At 38.2% G+C, this 22,082-nt stretch overlaps 1 protein-coding gene across 3 annotated transcripts in view; it reads right to left on the bottom strand.

Moving 5' to 3' along the window:
• Positions 1-200: 200 nt before the first annotated feature.
• elmod2 (ELMO/CED-12 domain containing 2) overlaps positions 201-22,082 on the bottom strand; it is a 34,105-nt gene continuing 12,223 nt past the window's right edge. For 2 of the 3 annotated variants that reach the window (XM_072584117.1, XM_072584118.1), the window contains exons 4-9: positions 18,217-18,314; positions 11,184-11,313; positions 10,236-10,369; positions 9,274-9,342; positions 5,110-5,243; positions 202-2,741 (exon numbers count right to left, since the gene is read on the bottom strand). In XM_072584117.1, the coding sequence (XP_072440218.1) occupies positions 2,590-2,741; positions 5,110-5,243; positions 9,274-9,342; positions 10,236-10,369; positions 11,184-11,313; positions 18,217-18,314 (717 nt within the window). In that variant the 3' untranslated portion in view covers positions 202-2,589. Of the gene's footprint in view, positions 2,742-5,109; positions 5,244-9,273; positions 9,343-10,235; positions 10,370-11,183; positions 11,314-18,216; positions 18,315-22,082 lie in introns of all 3 variants that reach the window. The other variant, XM_072584116.1, reaches the window with a different exon arrangement.

The following is a 22,082-nucleotide window of genomic DNA, read 5'->3' as shown; positions in this document are numbered from 1 at the left end:
AGGAACCCTCCAACCACAAGGGATGAATGCAGATTTCTCCAGCTTCCTCATTTCCCCTCCCCCCACCTTATCTCAATCCTAACCCTCTGACTCAGCACCGCCTTCTTGACCTGCAATCTTCTTCCCGACCTCTCCGCCCCACCCCCTCACCTTAACCTCCTTCAACCTATTGCATTGCCAACACCCCTCCCCCAAGTCCCTCCTCCCTACCTTTTATCTTAGCCTGCTTGGCACACCTTCTTCATTCCTGAAGGGCTTATGCCTGAAACGTCGATTCTTCTGCTCCTTGGATGCTGGCTGACCTGCTGCGCTTTTCCAGCAACACATTTTTCAGCTCTGATCTCCAGCATCTGCAGTCCTCACTTTCTCCCAGTAATATCAGCCACATGCTAGACCACATTAATTCAGAAAATCAAAATAGACATTAACCATTCCTGTGCTGCCCCACTGAAAATTCACAAGAAATAGCAACTTGATCTGACCACCTGAACTGCATTAGGTCATTAGCTCAGTGGCCATTCTCTAACAGACTCAGGTCTTCATGTAGTACAAATGTAGGAAGGAGATGTGGTGGCTGAAAGGTACAATGTTATAATGAAATCTGAAGAATTGATGATTTTATTAGATTAGATTCCCTACAGTGTGGAAACAGGCCCTTCGGCCCAAAAAGTCCATACCGACGCACTGAAGAGTAACCCAACTAAACCAATTTCCCTCTGATTAATGTACTTAACACTCTGGGATATTTAACATGGCCAATTCACCTGACCTGCACATCTCTGGACTGTGGGAGGAAACCCACACAGACACAGGGAGAATGTGCAAAATCCACACAGGCAGTCACCAGAGGCTGGAATTGAACATGGGACCCTGGTGCTGTGAGGCAAACAGCAGACATGAATAGAGAGAAATTATGGGAATGTTCATGGATCTTCAAACATGCTTTCCATGAAAATCTGTTCATCTTGAGTCAGTAACTGGTGCAAAATTGATTTTACATCTATGGTATTTAATGATTTTAATGTAGCAACATTCTTCTGTGTAGACATACAATAGACTTAAAGATTAAATACCCAGTTGATCTTTCTTAAAAATACATACAAGATGCATTTAATTGTTTCAGTTTTAAACTATTTATTTCAGCAAAAAGTTCATAAAATAAAGCTTCATCTCTCCCCCCCACCCATCTCACCCCCATTCTTAAATGGAAAGCCAACCAGTAGAAATCTATATAAACTTCAAACATTATAGCATACCTTTCTGGAAAAAAAACATTTCATCCAGTAAACTTCGCAACTTTCAGCTACAAATATTTTATCCAGAATCATTGGTAATAAATATAAAACTTTTCACTGTTGCTTATACAATAAAGGGATCATCAATAAAAAGCTGAAATGGTGCGTGGAAAAAACACTTGCATTGCTATCCTGAGCGAGATGAGGCTCATTTTCCCTTGTGCCTCTTCAAATACTGTAGTGACCTTAACACTAAATTCTAGAATTTTTCAATAATCTGCCTTTAATCAATTTTGTTTTGGTAGAGTTAGTGTTTCACTGTGAAATATGACAGTGTAGCACATTACAATGCATGTGGTAGTAATAGCTAGTTTACATATTTAACAAAAGCACTCAAAGATTAAAAAGTGCGTTCTTCAAGAGGTCCTCAGCTTAAATGTACCTGCAAGATTGTCAACAATTTGCCGTCATTAACAAGTTCCATGAAATTGACAGCCCATGGTGTTCTTTGGGGTAGATTATCTTGCGACTTACTACAAAAACAAAATTTAGAATTATTTTTATAACACAAGGCTTTTGTGAGAATACATTGTTAATTTAGAACTTTTTGGCATTTACTGTAGTCAGATTGAAACAGATTATCCCTGGAAAATTTAATTTTACACCACATAGAAATTAATCGTCCATTAATGGTAAACACGTGGAATATCCTGGTGGTATAAAAACAATAAGTGTTCGTGAAACTCAGTAGGTCTGGCAGCATCTGTGAAAAGCAAAACAGCTAACGTCGAGTCCGAAATTCTGAAGAGTCATACTGGTCTCGAAATATTCAGTTTGTTTCTTGTTATGATGTGGAGATTACAGTCTGGTAATCACTCAAAAGAACCCCATTTGCTATTTAACTTCAGTATGCTAAAAGCCAAAGTGCTGATTTGAATATTTGCCAATATGTTTATGAAACTACATGTCTTAGTAGGAGCAAGAACAAGGTACAGTGAAAAATGTTAAAGGAAGAAACTCATTTCAAATGTTGTGGTCCAAATGGAAAATTTCTCAGTCAAATTTCACACACTTTGAATAGTTCCTTTCATACAAAGCACCATTCCAATTACTGCTTTGTGGATGTCACAAAATAAGTTATCCAAATTTATGCCAAACACCAGGCAACCAGAAACAATTTGATGACACATTTATACTGAAAGTGGATTCATCCTGAATTTCAGTCACATAATGTTTTTAATCAGTTGCTATTTACAAGTTAAAAATCTATTGAAAAATCACAGATCCACTGCATAAACTCATATCTTGTAATTAATTCTAAGTGCTACTTTATAGGCTTAATGTAAATTACTGTCTACTTTTTGAAGTTCAAGGTAAGCAATGCTTTCGGATCTTGTAAAAGCCGTTTCACCCTTTCGTGAAATTGCTCTCTGTACTGGTTGAATTCCATGATGCTGGATGGTCCCTCCTTGAACCAGAATTGATCAAACTCATACAATAGATAACCTAAAACAAAAAGAAAACTTTTATTCAAGAAAACTGGCTGCATTACATAATGCTTCTCTTCTACCCTGTACACCAACTTCAACCTAAAATACTATGCTCTCACTTACATTTCTAACCACTTGTCCATTAGAATCTGCCCGTAAACATGCATAAACTTGTTTTGCTTTGTAATCTGCATTCAGCATTTGAAAGAAGTAAAATAAAAGTTTAGGAGATATGTGGACTTCAAAGAAAATGGAAATATTAATTATGGGCCGGGTGCTGGCAGGTGAGACTAGATTGGGTTGGGATATCTGGACGGCATGGACAGGTTAGACCAAAGTGTCTGTTTCCATGCTGTACATCTCTATGACTCTAACTCTATGTATCACTGGAGGAAAGGGAAGAAATAAAAGTTTAATCCAGCCACCTAGATTACTTCAACCTTTTACATTTACATAGCACTTACAATGTAATAAAAAGTCTCAAGGCACAACATACTGATTTATAGTGTAAAATATCATGAGTAAACTGTTAAATTCCCACAGAGGTGGTATGATTTTTGGAATGTATATAAATCAAGCCATATATCCTGAAATCTCTTTTCTAATAGCATCAAAATAGTTACAGCAATATTGGAATAAAACTCCTGAAGAATTAAGTTACACTTTTTACTATATTTAAAAAAGACAAACAAAACTGCCCATGAATTTGAGTTAAGAATGCATTAACGACTACCAAATGATAATTACACAAATGCTGCAGATATTGCACAATAGATTTTAAAAATCCAGTAAATTGGCAGCCACACTCAAAACTGCTAAAGTCACAGATAACTAAAACAGTAGAAAGAAAACCCTCATTTATGACAAAGCTAAAAAGTTAGGAAGTAATTTGCAATACACACAACTTGCACTTTTTTTTGACTAGAAGACACTAACTTCAACCGTCGTGAACAAATCGAGAATGGCATGTGGGCTGAAGGCCTGTAATTTTACAAAGGGACAACCAAAAGTCCTTCAGCATAAAACAGTTCGATCTTTCATGGAAATTGTTTTCCTTCTTGAAAATGGGTGCATCACAGGAAAGACAAAACTTTTTGTTTATTCCTAACTTACCGAGAAAGTGACAATGAAATACTTTCATGAAATGCTGCAGTCAATGTGGTGTAGATATATGCAAGGCGATTTGTTTTCTCCTGCTGCAGATTGGTACAGTTGAATGGTTTGTTATGCCTTTTCAAATGATAGCTGCTGTGAATCTAGAGTCACATGTGACTGCTTAATAATGGGAGTTTGCCCCGTCTCAGACTTTCATGAACCAGATGGGTTTTTAATTTGGTAATTTCTTGGTTAAATTAGTATTTTATTCTAGATTTTTTTAATATGGATTAAATTGCATGCAAATTGGCCTCACTGCTGTGATGAGGTTTGAATTGATGTCTCCAAAGTATTGGCTGAACCTCTGGATTACAAGCGCAGTAATATTACCATCACCATCCCTCCAAGTTATTGCAATAATAGATTCTAAAAATGATAAGGCATACATTACATACAAACTATCCAAGTTTAGTCAAGCATTTTGACATCAAATAACTTCAGGTAAAATGTGAGCAACATTAGGCAAAGAAAGACAACTTCAATCACAGCTGGTAAAATAACCACGTTAAACGTTGCATTTCATAAGAAAATAAAAAAGAACAGAAACTGTAGCTTGAACCTTTTTCAAAATATTTAGTCTCCCAAATGTGGTTTAAAATATGAATGAAAGACCTGATGAAAAATGTATGATGGCAATTAAGTCTATCACATTTGTTGTCATTGCAAGGAATTAAGTTTGTGATCTTCATACAGTAAATTACCAAATTCAGCTATGCAATTTTATGAGAATGATCCAGATAAGGATTGGTGAATAAACTACTTTGCTAAGGGAGAAAGACTATAAATCTAATCTCAGATGTACAAACAACATTGTGATTTGCACATTCTTGCCCTAAGAATTGGGAAATACAAATATTCAGTTCTTCATCTGTTACTAAGGTTTGTCGTAAGGTATCAAAAGCATGACACGTTTGGCAAATGCATTGTGAATCTAAAAGCAATATGCTGCAGTCAGATACGTGATGATATGGATAGAAATATATGTCTCAACAGTCAGTCATGATATGTTACATTACTATACACTGTCAGATACATTACGTTTGCTTGAAATCAACTATTTTAATAACAGATTTAAATTAACAGGGCATTATTTAATTTCAAATAGGTTCACATCTATTTAGAGATGCACCATTGATATCTATGAAAATATTCACAGTAACACTGCAAACAAAACATTCTTGAGAGAAATAAGCATTAAACGGTGGTAGGAAACAATCGAAAGTACGTACAATAAAACTGATGGAAATGTTGCAACTGTGGAACTCCAGGAACCAGGTTGTAAAAATGACTCTTCAGTAAGCCACTCTTCATCATACTGTAAGCCATTTCAGTAAGATTTATTCCAACTATAGCATAAGAATATCTGGAACCACAACATTACATAGCTTTAGCTGTAAAATCAATTTAAATATCTGTACTTTTTTTTAAAAAGCTTGCAAAGAAAAATATTCTTAATTAAATGCTGGTATGATATCCAATTAAAAAAATCACTTTCTGCATAAATTAGAGTGAGAAAGGCTAACTATTAAAAGATCTTTTTGATGTTCTGATGAAAAGTGATCAACCTGAACCATTTAACTCTGCTTCTCTATCCACAGGTGCTACTACACTGCTGATCATTTCAGTATTTCCTGTTTTATTTCATATTGTAAAGGAGACTTTTTTTAAATCTGTTTCATTAGTATACTTGCTATTATTTGGAGACCTTGTATTAAATTTAAGCATGTATGCTGAGTAGCTCTGTTTAAACACTGATTGTTAGGAAAATAGGCCTTAAGTTATTTCATGTTCTAGCAAAACAAGTTGATTTGCTTTTGCAATCAATGGAATTAAACAATTAAGTCAGAATAATGACACAATTTTACTATATTACGTTTCCAAGTTGAAGGAAATATTTACAAAAAAGTAAATTTCTTTCTTTAAAAGTTTGGTCCAAATCTTCTGATTTCGGTCAGAACCGTTATTTCCAATCACAATGGGCAAAATGTTATCCAGTTAGCTTTTCAGGATCCATTCCAATAGTAGTACAGTAAGGACAGTATAACGGTGGCTGAAAGAACTTTTGTCGAGGACTCTATTGAGGTAGTATGGGCTGTAGTTAGAAACAGGAGAGGAGAGGTCAAACTGCTGGGAGTTTTTTTTATATAGGCCTCCGCAGCGTTCCAGGGATGTGGAGGAGAGCATTGGCAAAACAACTCTGGGTAGGAGTGAAAGGAACAGGGTGATCATTTTGGGGGACATTAACTTCCCCAACATTGACTGGAAATGCTATAACTCTACTACGTTGGATGGATCAGTTTTTGCCCAATGTGTGCAGGAGGGTTTCCTGACACAGTATGCCAAAGGGCCGACTAGAAGGGAGGCCACATTGGATCTGGTGCTTGGTAATGAACCAGGACAAGTGTTTGATTTAGTGGTAGGTGAGCCCTTTGGAGAAAGTGACCATAATTCAGTTAAGTTTAGTTTAGCGATGGAAAGGGATAGGCACATGCGACACGGCAAGAGTTATCGATGGGGGAAGGGCAATTATAATACAAATAGGCAAGACTTAGGATGCATAAAATGGGGTAGCAAATACAGGGGATGGGGACAATCGAAACGTGGAGCTGGTTAAAGGAACAGATATTGCATGGCCTTGATAGGTATTTCCAAGTCAGGCAGGAAGTGATAAGGTAAGGGAACTGCGGCTTACTACAGAAATTGCATCTTTTGTTAAGTGGAAGGAGGAGGCTTATGTGACAATGAAACGCGATGGTTCAGATGAGGCGATGGAGAGTTACAGATCAGCTAAGAAGGATTTAAAAGGAGAGTTGAGAGGAGCAAAGAGGACATGAGCAGTCTTTTGCAGGTAGAATAAAGGAGAACCCCAAGGCTTTCTACAGGTATGTGAGGAATAAAAGGATGACTAGGGTAGGAATAGGGCCAGTCAAAGACAGAAGTTGAAAGTTGTGAGTGGACTCTGTGGAGATCAGACAAGTGCTAAATGAATATTTCTCATTGGTTTTCACTCAGGGAAAGGAGAATATTGTAGAGGAGAAGAATGAGTTACGAGATATTAGACTAGAAAGGATTCAGGTTAGTAAGGAGATGTTATCAATCCTAGGAGGAGTGAAAGTAGACAAGTCCACTGGGCTGGATGGGATTTATCAGAGGATCCTCTGGGAAGCTAGGGAGGAGATGTTGGAGCCTTTGGCTTTGATCTTTGAGTCATCATTGTCTACAGGTTTAATACCAGAGGACTGGAGGATTGCAAATGTTGTGCCCTTGTTCAAGAAGGGCTTTAGAGATGACCCAGGTAATTATAGACCAGTGAGCCTTACATCTGTTGTAGGAAAAGTTCTGGAAGGGATTATGAGAGATAAGATTTATAATCATCTCGCAAACAATAATTTGATTGCAGACAGTCAACATGGTTTCGTCAAGGACAGGTCATGTCTCTCAAACCTCCGAGTTTTTTTTTTGAGAAGATGACCAAGCATGTGGACGAGGTTAGGGCAGTTGACGTGGTGTACATGGACTTCAGTAAGGCCTTTGATAAGGTTCCAGATGGTAGGCTGTTGGAGAACATGCAGAGGCATGGGATTAAGGGTGATTTCGCAGTTTAGATTAGAAACTGGCTTACTGTAAGGCGGCAGCAAGTGGTGGTTGATGGAAAATATTCAGCCTGGAGTCCGGTTACTAGTGGTGTGCCACAAGGATCTGGTTTGGGACCACTTCTGTTGTAATTTTTATAAATGACTTAGGCACAGGCATAGGTGAATGGGTTAGTAAGTTTGCAGATGACACTAAAGTCGGTGGAGTAGTGGACACTGTGGAAGAATGCTGCAGGTTGCAGGGGGACTTGGATAAACTGCAGAATTGGGCTGAGAGGTGGCAAGTGGAGTTCAATGCAGCTAAATGTGAGGTGATTCACTTTGGGAAGAATAACAGGAAGGCAGAATACTGGGTCAATGGAAAGATTCTTGGTAGTGTGGATGTGCAGAGGGATCTTGGAGTCCATGTACATAGATCCCTGAAAGTTGTCACTCAGGCTGATCGTGCTGTTGAAAAAGCATACGATGTGTTATGTTTTGTTGGTACAAGAGCTAAGTTCCAGAGCCATAATGTCATGCTGCAACTATACAAAATGCCAGTGCGGCTACAATTGGAATATTGTGTAGTTCTGGTCACCCCATTACAGGAAGGATGTGAAAGCATTGAAAAGGGTGCACAGGAGATTTACCAGGATATTGCCTGGTCTGGAGGGAAGATCTTATGAGGAAAGGCTGAGAGATTTGGGTCTGTTCTCATTGGAACGAAGAAGGCTAAGAAGGGATTTGATAGAGACATACAAGATGATCAGAGGATTAAATAGGGTAGACAGTGAAAGTGTTTTTCCTAGGATGATGACATCAGCTTGTATGAGGGGGCATAGCTACAAATTAAGGGGTGATAGATTTAAGACAGATGTCAGAGACAGGTTCTTTACTCAGTGATAAGGGTGTGGAATGCCCTGCCTGCCAGCAACATTAATGAGATTTAAACAATCCTTGGATAAGCACATGGATGATGATGGGATAGTGTAGGGGGATTGGCTTAGAGTAGTTCAAAGGTCGGCGCACCATTGAGGGCCGACAGACCTGTTCTGCGCTGTATTGTTCTATGTTCTATGTGAACCATACAGGTGGCCTTGGCATAAATTGACACAGAAATCATGTCCCTTTTAATGGCAATAATGGGTGTATTCCACAGTTTTAAAGCCACTGTTGCAATTACAAGAGAAAAAGTAACGGTGGGTGGGGGGCTAGTGAGTCCAGTGGTACTAGTGGGGTTAGAGGCAGGATGTTAAGTAAGTAGCCAACAGAGTAGATGAGTCACATAGGAAGTTGTCAGGCACTCGATGCGGAGGGTTGGCTTTCAGTAAGTCAGGTGTTTATTGGTGGGGAAGCTGATCGGGTTTTCGAGAAGGATTGAGGAAAGTGATCAAGGGGAAAACTGGATGGCAGGTCAGGGGCTCATTTTCATAACTAATCAAGAGGAGGAGCAGGTTTTAATTCCTTTATTTTTTTCCTGGCTAACCATCAAGTTGGAACCCTCCAAAGTTTTTGAGGATCCCAGATGCTCAGTGATTACACCGAAAATTACATAGGCCTTTAGATCTGGGTCATTATGTCCATCCTGGCTTTCACTTGAGATCATACCAAAAACATTTCAAAATCATACTCATTTTAAAAATTAGAGCATTTAGTGCAATTTATTTTAGAAACTGCCATTCACTCAAAATGTTTACTAGTAATCAGTGCTGTGAGTTTTCATTTTAGATTCTTAGATTGATTTTCCTTATTAAAATGAAAATGAGAATTTAAACAGCTCTCAAAAAGATGCTATTGTGCAAACTACATACTTTCACTTACCCTATTTTGGGATGATTTGAACGTGAAAGAGTCTGGCGAGCTACTTTGGTGTAATGTTCCCCAAAGAACCTAAACATTTAAATGACAAGTTAAAATCAGACCTGCCATTAAGAATCAAAATTTGAGTTTCATTTTTCTTCCTATTAAACAACACCTTGTACATCAGAAGAGGTAGCAGAAGGGGAAATCCCACTTTAAACAGTTTTGACATCAGAACAAATCACATGAAATTTGCCTTCCCCACATTTATTAAAGGCAATGCATGTACCAGATACTTTAAAAATAGACATGGAGAATAAATAACTCTTCAAATTAAAAATTCTACTACTCCTTGCATCTCAGGCAAAAAGCATCTACCTTTCCAACAACGGATATTTTCATAAACTCAGGGTGAGTTTCAGCTGAAGTACTTTTACAACAAAAAAATGTATTTAATGGCAAAAGATGAATAAGTGTACCCTAAATATATATATGAATTCACCCTAAGAACCATACACAATAATGTTTTAGAATCACTAATTTAACAATGTCTGTGTCTTCTTGCGGTGCGGGTCTTACATCTTCTAAAATTCCAGGATTAAAACAGGTGGTCAGTGGGATTGTAGGACCAATGGGAAAGGCAGTAACATGTCTACATTTTAGCCACACCCACAGTCTCAGTTCTTGTTGCATACAAAAGGTTAGCACTGGGACAATGACTGTTTAATTACTAAAGGAAAAACTGAACGTTTTAAATAGAATCTATTCCAAGGCATAACTTTAAAAATATCAAATAACCAGGTGCCTGCCAAAGTGGACAAACTGACATCATTCTTCTTGTACATAAAGCTGCAAGGTCTCCTTTGCAAACCAATCATTTCAATACATAGAACACAGATCACAGCGTAGCATGTTAAGATGGAAGGGGCTATTTGATTAGTGTTTTTTTTAAAATGCTGTTTAGATCCTATACAAAGACTTACACAAGGTTGTGTAACCCCAGCATTCCCATGCCTCTGAAGTCAGTTTTAGGATCTTCACCTTGGAACCCAATGTCACCCCATTGCTTGGTAATTCTCGACTCCAAGTGTACATGGGGCATCATCAACTGCCACAGCTAAACATTTTGAAAGAAATAAGCAAATAGCAAATGAGACAATACACTAAACAATGATACTACAACTGGAACAGTCTTTTGTACAAACAGTAATTATTTTTTTTTAAAATGGAGGGATTTAAATAGATTAGCTTCTGTTTTACAGTCGACTAGTTATGGATGACAACAGAACAGTTCCAGGGTGACATTTATTCAACCATACCAGGCACAGCAAGTTTTGTTCAACTTGTTAATATTTTAAAAAAACAAATTGTTGCTTTTCATCCAAAAGGAAGTCAAGTTACTTCATGCTCACTGGTGCAAGGGAAAGAAAATTTGTGAAAATACAAATGACAGTAACCATTAAGAACATATTCCCAAAGTAAATGAGCCATGCTTCAGTTAAATTTGCTTCAAATAATGTGCTTCATATTAGTAACTATTAACATAAAAAAAGTTTTGAAAAATGTTTCCACTCTTCACTTTGCACCCATTGCAATAATTTCAATATACACAATTGAGTCTTTATGCACAAATAAGCAAAATGTAACAATGTTTGTATCAGCAACACAGGACAGGAGGAGGCAATTCACAATGACAGACCACAACTTCAAAGATTCCTGGGTTGGCCTCAGCTGTGCTTAACCTTGAATTTGTGGCGAGACTAGAGGGGTAATGATGACAAACTGTGGAAGTTCGCCATTGAGGATCCTCTAAAAAGAACAATGTCACTTATATTATCCTTTACCTTCCCAAAGGAAATCTTTAAATATTGCAGTCAAGCAAGGCAAAGTTGCCTGAGTAAATAGTGAGATTGAAAATTCAATAAACATACCTTTAACAGCATATCTTCATGTTGTTTGTTTGAAGATTCAAAGGGTTGTTTTCGTAGGTACTCGACATCAGCAAAGAGTTTTTTAAAGCCAGAGATTTGAAGCAAGCAAATCTGTAAATTTATCTTGAAGCTAAAGAAAACATCCAAAAAGGAATATTAGCCTGTCATGGAAATTAAATTGACTCAACTCAACTATTAGCAAGAGCAACCAAAAAGCTTTATTAATTTTTTTTTAACCTGTGCATTGCAGAGGGACCACATGCACTTGACAAAAATGCCTTGTGCAAGGGCCCTGAGCATAATTCAGATATTTGTCTTATACTGTTTCTTATCATGCTCTCAAGGACAAAGACTGAAGATTTGAGTTATTTTTTTTCGTTCCCTTATTGTGGTCATACTGTTCTTATATTTTTCTCTTGTTGAATGTTTACAAAGTTCCACAGAGACAAGCTGTCCCTCGACTGCAGACTTCAGCAAAGTTGCAAAGTGTCAGAAAGTTTTAAATTTAGTAAAGCATTATCTTGCAGATTTCAGAGTAAATGGATTTCAGAATACATGCTAATTTTGTTAATTTTCCATTACATAGTCTTTAAATGGTTTTTTAAACACAAGAGCTTGTGTTTCAATGCCCCAACTAATTTCACAAAGGAATTGAAAAAGTAACAAATCATTTAAATCAGTTGCACTAGTATTTTTGACAGCAAACTTGAATTTGAGGAGTTTTTGAAGTCAAATTCACTTTTCATCTGACCCAGACTGCAATGTCAGGAAACGTCACAAGTGGAGGTTAACAATGAAAAGACTAAAGATGCACTGTGTCATTCACTACTGTTATGCAATAAGTCAATATAGCTGGCAATAGCAAAATCAATTTATCTAACAAACCTGACTTTTAGGAATTCTAAGTAGTTAAGCTTGGTTCAGGAAGTTGTAACTTAGCTTTTAAACAGCGATCTGAGTAGTACCCATGGGTGAACAGCCTGGCAATGAAAATATATGGAATGTTGCTATAAATTGAGATTGTTTCTACCTCAACTTGGAATACTTTCATGATTTAACATCAGATCTTCCTAAAGTGAATATTTTAAAACAATTTTTAAAATTAAGGTTATTTTTTATCTCAGCTTCTATTTTCATATTTCATGAATTCACCAAATTTTATTTCCCTCAGAGTAAATCTTTAAAAAGTGATTTGAATTTAGCTCTAATTTCCAGCTTGGTTGTCTCCAAGAATCCTTCAGTTTGACTGGTTGCTTGCAGTTTGATGACATCACTGTAGCTTCAATGCTGGCAATTGTTAGTAAAATCGAAAAACATGTTGTATGTTAAGAGGGATAACATTCTCACTACAGAAATTGTTAAATCTCAAAAGAGATTCTGCAAAGGAAATGGCAAGTATCCATATATAGCCCTCTACTATTCGAGTAAATCTGGGCTCTATAGACCAAGGAGAGTACATTGTTCCAGAGGTGTAATATCAGATCTGAACTCAATACTACAGATGGAGTCTAACCAAAATGTGGCATAATTATAATAGCTTCTACCCGATTGGATTCAACTCTCTCAAGATAAAAAATTAACACTATTTCCTTTTTCCATCATATTTTGGGCTTGCCCAGCAGTTTATTGATTTACACATAGGGACTTCAAGAAATATTTATTCTTTCAATCTATAGCTTCTTACCATTTAGAATACTCTGCTCCAAATTTCTTAGGTTCAAACTGGATGACTTCATGTTTCCATATATTAACTTCCACATCTAATATTTTGTCCAATCACAAGCTATCAATGTCACATTGCAACATTCTGCTCTCATCTATACTACTTGCCATGACAATCAACTCAGTGCCAGAACACTTGCATTACTTCATGATAGTGAAGGCAGCATTTGGAATGCTTGCCTTTATTTGTCAGTGTATTGAGTGTAGGACTTGGGAGGTCATGCTGCAGTTGTACAGTTCATTGGTTAGGCCACTTTTTGAATACATTGTACAATTCTGGTCTCCCTTCTATTGGAAGGATGTTGTGAAGCTTGAAAGGGTTCAGAAAAGATTTACAAGGACATTGCCAGGAGGGTTTGAACTACAGGAAGAGGCTCAATAGGAGAGGGCTATTTTTTCAGGAGCATCAGAGGTTGAGGGGTGACCTTATAGAAGTTTATAAAATCATAAGGGGTATGATGAGGAGAGGCCCAGGGTAAAGGACTCCAAATCTAGAGAGTATAGGTTTAAGGTGGGGGGAGAAAGCTTTAAAAGGGACCTAAGGGGCAACCTTTTCACACAGAGGGTGGTGCCTGTATGGAATGAACTGTCAGAGGAAGTGGAGAAGCTGGTACAATTTCAACATTGAAAATAAATCTGGATGGGTATATGAATTGGAATGGTTTAGAGGAATTATGGACCAAATGCTGGCAAATGGGACTAGATTAATTCAGGGTATCTGGTCAACATGGATGAGTGGGTCAGAAGGGTCTGTTTCCGTGCTGCACAACTATGACTTTACTTTGGCTACTGCGGCAGATTGTGGAATTTAAATTTAAAAATCTGGAATTAAAAGTGTAATGATTTTTTTAATGACAATCATCTAGTTCACTTATGTCTTTAGGGAAGAAAATCTACTTATCTAGAGTCACATAGTATAGAAACAAAGCCAACCAGATTTCCTCAGCTGAACTAGTCCCATTTGTCTTTATTTGGCCTAGATCTCTCTGAACCTTTTCTATACTGAGTGATAGTCCATTTTGGCCTCAGAGGTCCCCACTGTCAAGGGTGCCAGTCTTCAACTAATTTGATTCACTCTGATTTCAGGAAATGGTTGAAGACGGTGAATGCTGAAAGGGTTTTGGGTCCTGACAACATTCGAAAATAGAATTGAAAACTTGTGCTCCAGAACTTGCTACAACCTTAGACAAACTGTACTAGTACAGTTACAGTACTGGCATCTCACTGTCAATATGGAAAATAGTCCAGAAAGGAAAGGCAAATTAAATCCTACAGCACGTGTATATTTTCACTCATCAGTCAGCTGATGAAAGAGATCATAACAGTGCTTGAAACAGCAGTTACATACCCATACCTGCTCATTGATGCTCCGTTTGCATTCTGCAAGGGCTACTTAATTCTTACCACATAATATCCTGGGTTCAAGCATGCACAACAGAGCTAAACTCCACAGGGAATGTGAGAATGACTGCCCTTAACACCAGGGCCATACGTGATCAAGCATGGCATCAAAAAGTCCCAGCTTCTTGGGTCAATGAGAATCGGGGAAAACTCTGCTGGTTGGAATCATACCTAGCACAAAAGATGACCGTGGCTGTTGGAGGTCAGTCATTTCCAGAGTGCCCCTGTAGGTAATAGGGTAATGCCCTCAGTCCGGACACCTTCACCTGTTTCATCAATTGCCTTTCCTTAAGTTAGAAGTGGGGATGCTTGCTGGTACCTGCATGTTTAGTATCGTTCAGGAGTCCTCATATACTGAAGCACTACATGTCCAAAGGCAGCAATACCTGAACAATATGCAAGTTTAGGCTGACAAGTAGCAAGTACCAAGCAATGACCATTGCCAAGAAAGAATCAAACCATCATCCTTTGACATTCAATGACATCAACATTTCTGAATTTCCAAGTACCAATATCCTGAAGGTTACCATTAACTAGAAACTAACTGAACAGTCTTTCAAATACTGTGACCTGAAGAGCAGATCAGAGGCTAGGAATCCTGCAAATAGCTCACCACCTGATTTCCCCAAAGGCTGTCCATGACTAGTTCGGCACAAGTCAAGATAATGAGAAGTTCTATCAACACTAAAGAAGCTTGACATCATTCAGAACAAAAACAAAAAAATTACTGGTTACATTCAGCAGGTCTGGCAGTATCTGTGGAGAGAAATCAGTGTTAATATTTTGGGTCCAGTGATCCTTCTTCAGAATGGATGGTAGCTAGGAAAGGATGGTTTTAATACAGGGGGGTTGGAGAGCAAACAATAGAAGGGGATAGAGCCCAAAGAAAGGAAAACATCTGGACAGACAAAGGAATGGTTAAAGGTCAGTCTGGGGAATGAATAGCTACTAATGAGGCTATTAGTGGCTGACAATGCGTAGGGTCTGATAGCATTCCATGTGATGACAAGACTTGGTGGTATGTGGGGGTGAAGGAAAGCTTGGGGGAAAGGTTAATGCTGAATGTTAACTGATTTCTCTGCATCGATGTTGCTAGACCTGCTGAGATTCTCCAGTAATTTCTGTTTTTGTTTCAGACTGAACATCTGCAGTTCTTTTTTTTTGTCTATCATTCAGAACAAAGCACCTTATCCACAAACATTCACTCCAACATTGATCACAGCAGCAGCAGTATGCACCATCTGCAGCATATATTGCAGAAAGGCTTCTCTGACAGCACTTTGCAAACCCATGGTTATTAACACCCAGCAGGACAAGGGCAGCAGATTACCCTTCAAAGTTCCCTCCAAATCAATCACCATACAGACCTGGAAATACTTTACCATACATACATTGACATGGTGCCAACATTCTGGAATTCTCTCCCTAACAGGACTATGGGCATTGTCACAAAACTGACTTCTTTTTTCTAAAAGCTGTAACTTTTCTCAAGGATACTGCATCCTTGGTTTGTTTCAGAGGAGTAATAAACAGTTCTCGGTGCCAATTAGTCTGGTTTGGCACAGAGATTAAAGGGTATTGAGAGGCCTTTTTGTTTATATGTAAGCTGATCAGACTTCAGGCCAAAGTGGTCATATTTTAGATGTGAGTTGTATAATGAAAGGGGAATGGTCAGCTCTCTAGTTGAGCAGTTCAGTTCAGTCCAGAACTAGTTGGGAGTTCAACAATGAGCTGTGTGGAAACAAACTCTCTCTCTCTCTCTCTCCCTTCTACCTTTAACCTATAAGCATCTGTTCCATTCATTTATACTGGTTTCGAAGGGGGTTTGCTTATTGGGACTGTTGTGTGCATTCAGAACAGTATAATTAAGTCTAGTTTGGATAGATGAGTTCTGTAGGGGTTCTTTATTCTGTTCTTTGTATTTCATGGTGTAATTTTGTGCATAAAGTTTTGTCTGTTTTTAACCTAGTAGTCAACCTCGCTAACTTACTCTGGGTAATTTTCACTGTAAATTTACCGAAACAAATTGCAACGTTATGGCCTCGACTGACTGTTTAAGAATGTTTTGGGTGGTCTGGCCTAGTCCATTACAGCATACCTAACCAAAATGGATCACAATGATTCAAGTAGACAGGCTCATCACCACTTTCTCAATTAGAGATGGACAATAAATCCTGGCCAAGCAAGCAAAGCCCACATGCACAATGCATAAAAATAGCTTGCCAATATGAATACAAACCTACTTGTCTCATCCTCTGCATGTTACTTTATCAATGATGCCTTACTCATATCAAATGGTTAACTCTTACAACATGCATTCTTAATTCTGTTAACAGTTTGTTATGAAAATTTTCCAAATGAATTCTGAAAATTCACACAAATAATATCCATAGATTTTCCCTCATTTGCCATGTTTTCTTCTCAAAGAAATAAAATTTTGTTGGTCAGGACTTTCCCTTTGAGCCCACATTGTACTAATCAAAGAGCCATACTTGCCTAATTGCTAGGTCATCATCCCTAATTACAGGCTTTCGTTACCTTCCCACAACACATTAAACTAATAGGCTGAGTTTCCTCGCGACTCATTCCACAACTGCACTGCTACGTAGAGAAATTGTGAATCTCTTGCAAAAACTAGATAGGTCAAAAACTCAGCATAGTTAACATATACTCCAAGGAGCCACATACTTTGACTCTTTCTCTTCCCCAAATACTACAGCAGGGATGATGCCGTTGTCTAACCGCCTGTCAATGAATACTGTTCCCAGATGGCATAGTAACCATCATGTTCAGCACATTATTTAAAATCAAGAGTAAATTAAAAGTTTGGTTGAATATACTGGAGCTCATTAACTGCAACAAAGCTTGTTATTGCATTAACTTTAACTTCATACTTAAATAAGGTGGCTTGGACAAGCACTGATATTAAAATATCTGAAGTTGAAATGGCAATGAAACTCTTCAGAAAGCAACCCAATTCAGGTTTCACAAACTTTAAGAGAATCAGGTCCATTGTTATTTCTGACTTACATATGCCAGGGTTCATTCAGAATAAGGTTTACTTCAGAATTGGAAACATCTGGAGTATTAATGTTTATTTTATTCTAATTTGGGCTGTGTGTTGAAATAGCAAAATTTTAGGTCTGGGGAAATGGCAGGTGCACTACAATTGGTCTTGGTGCCTGTATGAGAGAGCACAGATTGGATAAATTTTCATTGCTATCCAGTAACATGTGCAGCATCAGGATGTCAGATAAGCAGTTTTGTAATGTTCTCACGGCCAAATTATCTACTTTCAGTCACCACCTAGGGTAACAGCCACTTGGGTAATGTGTGGACAATAATCAGCATCCAAGCAATCGTACCTCAAATAATCAACTTTACAAGAGGAGGTGGTAAATAGATAAATGAATACAATAAAGCTGTGTAAATGTAGCCTATTCCTAAGCTATATGCTCCATTTTTGCTTTGTGAGAAGTTACTCATCTTTAGTGAGGGCATTACAATGCAGCAATTAAGAGGAGCTAAAAGAGAAACAAAATTCCCACTCCTCCGTCTTAGCCGGTGACTACTGCTGAAAAATATGCAGGTGGATACTGTTTAGACTCACATATAAAGTTATTGGAAATGTCACTAGGTAAGGGAGTGTCTGTGAGGACAGAAACAGAGTTAATGTTTTGCTCAAAAGGTCACTATCCTGAAACATTAACGTTCTCTCTCCACAAATGCTGCCTGACTTATTGAGTACTTCTAACGTATAAACTTCTGTTTATACTTCAGAGTTCCAGCATCTGCCTAGCAACTTCTGAGCCTTTACATGTACAAAGATCCACCAGAATAGTAAAGAGTTTAAATGGATAGAAAAACAAAACAACGACCACAATATTTCAAGAATATAACACACACTTACTCTGGATCTTTCTGAATGGAAATCTTTTTTATTTCCATAATGTCCTGAATGCTTTTCTCCACATTTTCCACACTACCATCCACTGACGTCTTCAAAACCTAAACAAGAAACAATTAATGGAAACAAATATTAGTCAGGACTAAACTATTAGAGTAAATATTGTCAATGTCTTTGGGAAATAAGCATTCAGAATTTAAATGTCAATGTTGGTGCAAATTAAAATGTGCTACTACACCTGTTCCTCTATTCAGTTACTCATTTCTGAGAAAACGACAATTATTTAACTCAGTCGAAAGATATTCCCATGGACGGCAAAAGTACCAGTGTAAACTGCAAAGTAAAATTTACTCAAATATGTTGCTCCATGCTTCATCTTACCTTTGATTAAATATAGTGGCCTACTGATAAGACGAGAGTCATAGAGATGTACAGCATGGAAACAGACCCTTCGGTCCAACCCGTCCATGCTGACCAGATATCCCAACCCAATCTAGTCCCACCTGCCAGAACCCATCCCATATCCCTCCAATCCCTTCCTATTCATATACCCATCCAAATGCCTCTCAAATGTTGCAATTGTACCAGTCTCCACCACTTCCTCTGGCAGCTCATTCCATACACGTACCACACTCTGCGTGAAAACGTTGCCCCTTAGGTCTCTTTTATATCTTTCCCCTCTCACCCTAAACCTATGCCCTCTAGTTCTGGACTCCCCGACCCCAGGGAAGAGACTTTGTCTATTTATCCTATCCATGCCCCTCATAATTTTGTAAACCTTTAAGGTCACCCCTCAGCCTCCGACGTGTCAGGGAAAACCACCCCAGCCTGTTCAGCCTCTCCCTGTAGCTCAGATCCTCCAACCCTGGCAACATCCTTGTAAATCTTTTCTGCACCCTTTCAAGTTTCACTACATCTTTCCGATAGGAAGGAGACCAGAACTGCACGCAATATTCCAACAGTGGCCTAACCAATGTCCTGTACAGCCATGACATGACGTCCCAACACCTGTACTCAATACTCTGACCAATAAAGGAAAGCATACCAAATGCCTTCTTCACTATCCTATCTACCTGCAACTCCACTTTCAAGGAGCTATTAACCTGCACTTTACCTAAATGTTACTAAGGAATTATGATTACATAGTGTTGAGAAAACAACAACTTTTCTTTCCTGAAATACTGTTATCTATTGCATAACTTATTGAACATTACTGTTGTAATCCTAAACAATGGTAATACTGGATAAGTCAGATCAGAGTAAAACATGACTTGACAGAATGCAAGTTTTAATTTTACAATTTTGTAGCAGCGGCGGTCAGTCATTGAACATACTGATCCAGTAAAGAACATAAGTATATTGTGCAAAGTGAAATAATGCAAGCAAATAAGCTTATGACCATATTGGAAGATCTTAACATAAACAGCAAAAAGATTCAACCTTTTCCCAGCAATATCCTTGACAGACACACTTGCTGTGAAATCTCACAGTCAACTCAGTTATGATTTCTTAACCAAACTGCAAGCATTTCCTTCTGGTGACTTTCTACACATTTATCAGATGTGATTCTCTCCATACAGTCTCTTCTGAAGATACACAGATAATGGCTATTTCACTGACTTTTCCAAATTGAAATTTAAGTGAAAAACTATTTAATCTGCTAAACAGGTTGAAGACTTGTTTCCAACTCTGAATGTCTGGATGGTCACTAACTAAAATGCCTCCCTGCAGCTCTGAATTGATTCTTCTCAATTGAAATCTGATTGTGGTCCTGGTCTGCTTTTCTGTATATCATTACAGTTCAACTTTGCAACAAAAAAAAAATCATTAACTAACTTGCCAGGTAATTTAACTACTCAAAACTTTGACCTCTTCAAACTAATAACCTTCACAAAACTAAAAATCAAAAAAATCCACATACTTCAACTTTAAAACCCAAACTTTCAAATGATAATATAACAAATGGGATCACAATACTCAGATGATGAAGCTATTGCCAATTTTCTTCTCCCCATCCCTCCTACTAAAGGCATACAGCATAGAAACAGGCCCTTCAGTCCAGCATGCCTATGCCATCCAACAGCACCAAACTACACTAATCGCACTTCCCCTGCACCTTGGCCTATAGCTTACTTTTGTCTTGGCATTTTAAGTACTCACCCAGATGCAATGTTGCAACAGTGCCTGCATCACACCTCTCAGGCAGTGTTTTCCATATTTCTACCACCCTCAAAGTGAAAACATGTTTCCTTAGATCTCCTCAAAACCACCTGCTCCTCACCTTAAACATGTCTACCTTGGAGAACAGATTCTCATGATTTACCCTGTCTCTGCTCCTCATAATTTAATTTATCTCAACCAGATTCCCCGTCAGCCTCCTCTGCTCCAGGGAAAGAAAAACTCAGTCTATTCATTCCCTCCATATAACCAAGACTTTCCATCATAGACAACATTTCCCTCGTACCCTCTCCAGTGCAATCACATCTTGATAGTGTGGTGACCAAAACTGCAAATAGAATTCCATCTGGGCTACCCACTGTTTATAAAGTTGTAACAAGCTTCCCTACTCTCACATTCTATACCCCAGCTAGTGAAGGTTAACATCCTGTTTGCCTTCTTCACTATATTGTCTACCTGTGCTGACACCTTCAGGGATCTATGGACTTGTACACCACAGTCTCTTTGTTCCTCAGTACTCCCTAGGAGCTTACCATTCATGGTGCATATTTGACCCCATTTAGACCTCCTAAAATTCATCACCTCACACCTCATCAGGATTGAGTTCCATTTACTATTGCTCTGCCAAATTTATCAGATGATTAATATCAGACTGTAGTCTGAGACCATCTTCCTCACCAATTTTTGTATCACCTGCAAACATATTAATTATACCTACAATATTCACATCCAAGTCATTAATGTACATAACAAATAGCAAGGGTCCCAGCATCAATGCCTGTGGTAGACCACAGGTCACAAGCTTCCTATTACAAAAACAACCCTCTATCACCCTTTGCATCCTGTTTGCCAACTTGCCTTGGATCCCATGGGTTCTCATCTTTTGAACCATCCTTCTATGGTGGATCTGGTCAAAGGCCTTACTGAAGCCCATGTAAACCAAATCAACTGCACTATACTCATATTCAAACACCTTTTCAAAAAACTCAATTTAGACAGGCAGGATCTCCCACTCACTATCCCAGATCAAATCCTGCCTTTCCAAGGATTGATTAATCCTGACTTTCAGATTTTTTTCAATAATTTCCCTACCATTTATGTCAGACTAACTCGTCTGTAATTACCAGGCCTATCCTTGCTGCCCTTCTTGAATAAAGGAACCATATTAGCCATTTTCCAGTCATCTGGCACTTCATTCGTGATCAGCAAACTATTAAATATTTTCACTAGGGTTCTGAGAATGTCCTGCCTTGCCTCCTATTGCAGGCTGGGAACTATCTCATCATGCCCTAGGGATTTATGCACTTGTATGCCTGCTAAAGTAACTAATAGTTCTTACAAATCAATTTTATCATGCTGTAGAACCTCACCATCCCAACTGAAATTTTCAGATACAGTATTTTTCCTGATAAATATTCATCTAAGATCTCACTTACATCCTCTGGCTTCACACACAGATTGCACTTTTGGTCGTTAATAGACACCACTCTTTCCCTGGCAATCCTATTGCTCTTAATATACTTACAAAATGCCTACACTGCGCTTAAAGTAGTATCTGTAGCATTTTAACATACTGGATTACTTCAAGCGCTACTTCATGTCGATCACCAGTTGCTTCTGGCTGAATAACTTTGAGATTGTACTATATTGAGGTAACCAGTCATGTAAATCTTTAGGTATATTCCTTCAAC

This window comes from Chiloscyllium punctatum, chromosome 14, assembly GCF_047496795.1.
Source record: "Chiloscyllium punctatum isolate Juve2018m chromosome 14, sChiPun1.3, whole genome shotgun sequence".
In the NCBI taxonomy this organism is placed as follows: domain Eukaryota; kingdom Metazoa; phylum Chordata; class Chondrichthyes; order Orectolobiformes; family Hemiscylliidae; genus Chiloscyllium; species Chiloscyllium punctatum.
This window is presented reverse-complemented; position numbering and strand designations above follow the sequence as displayed.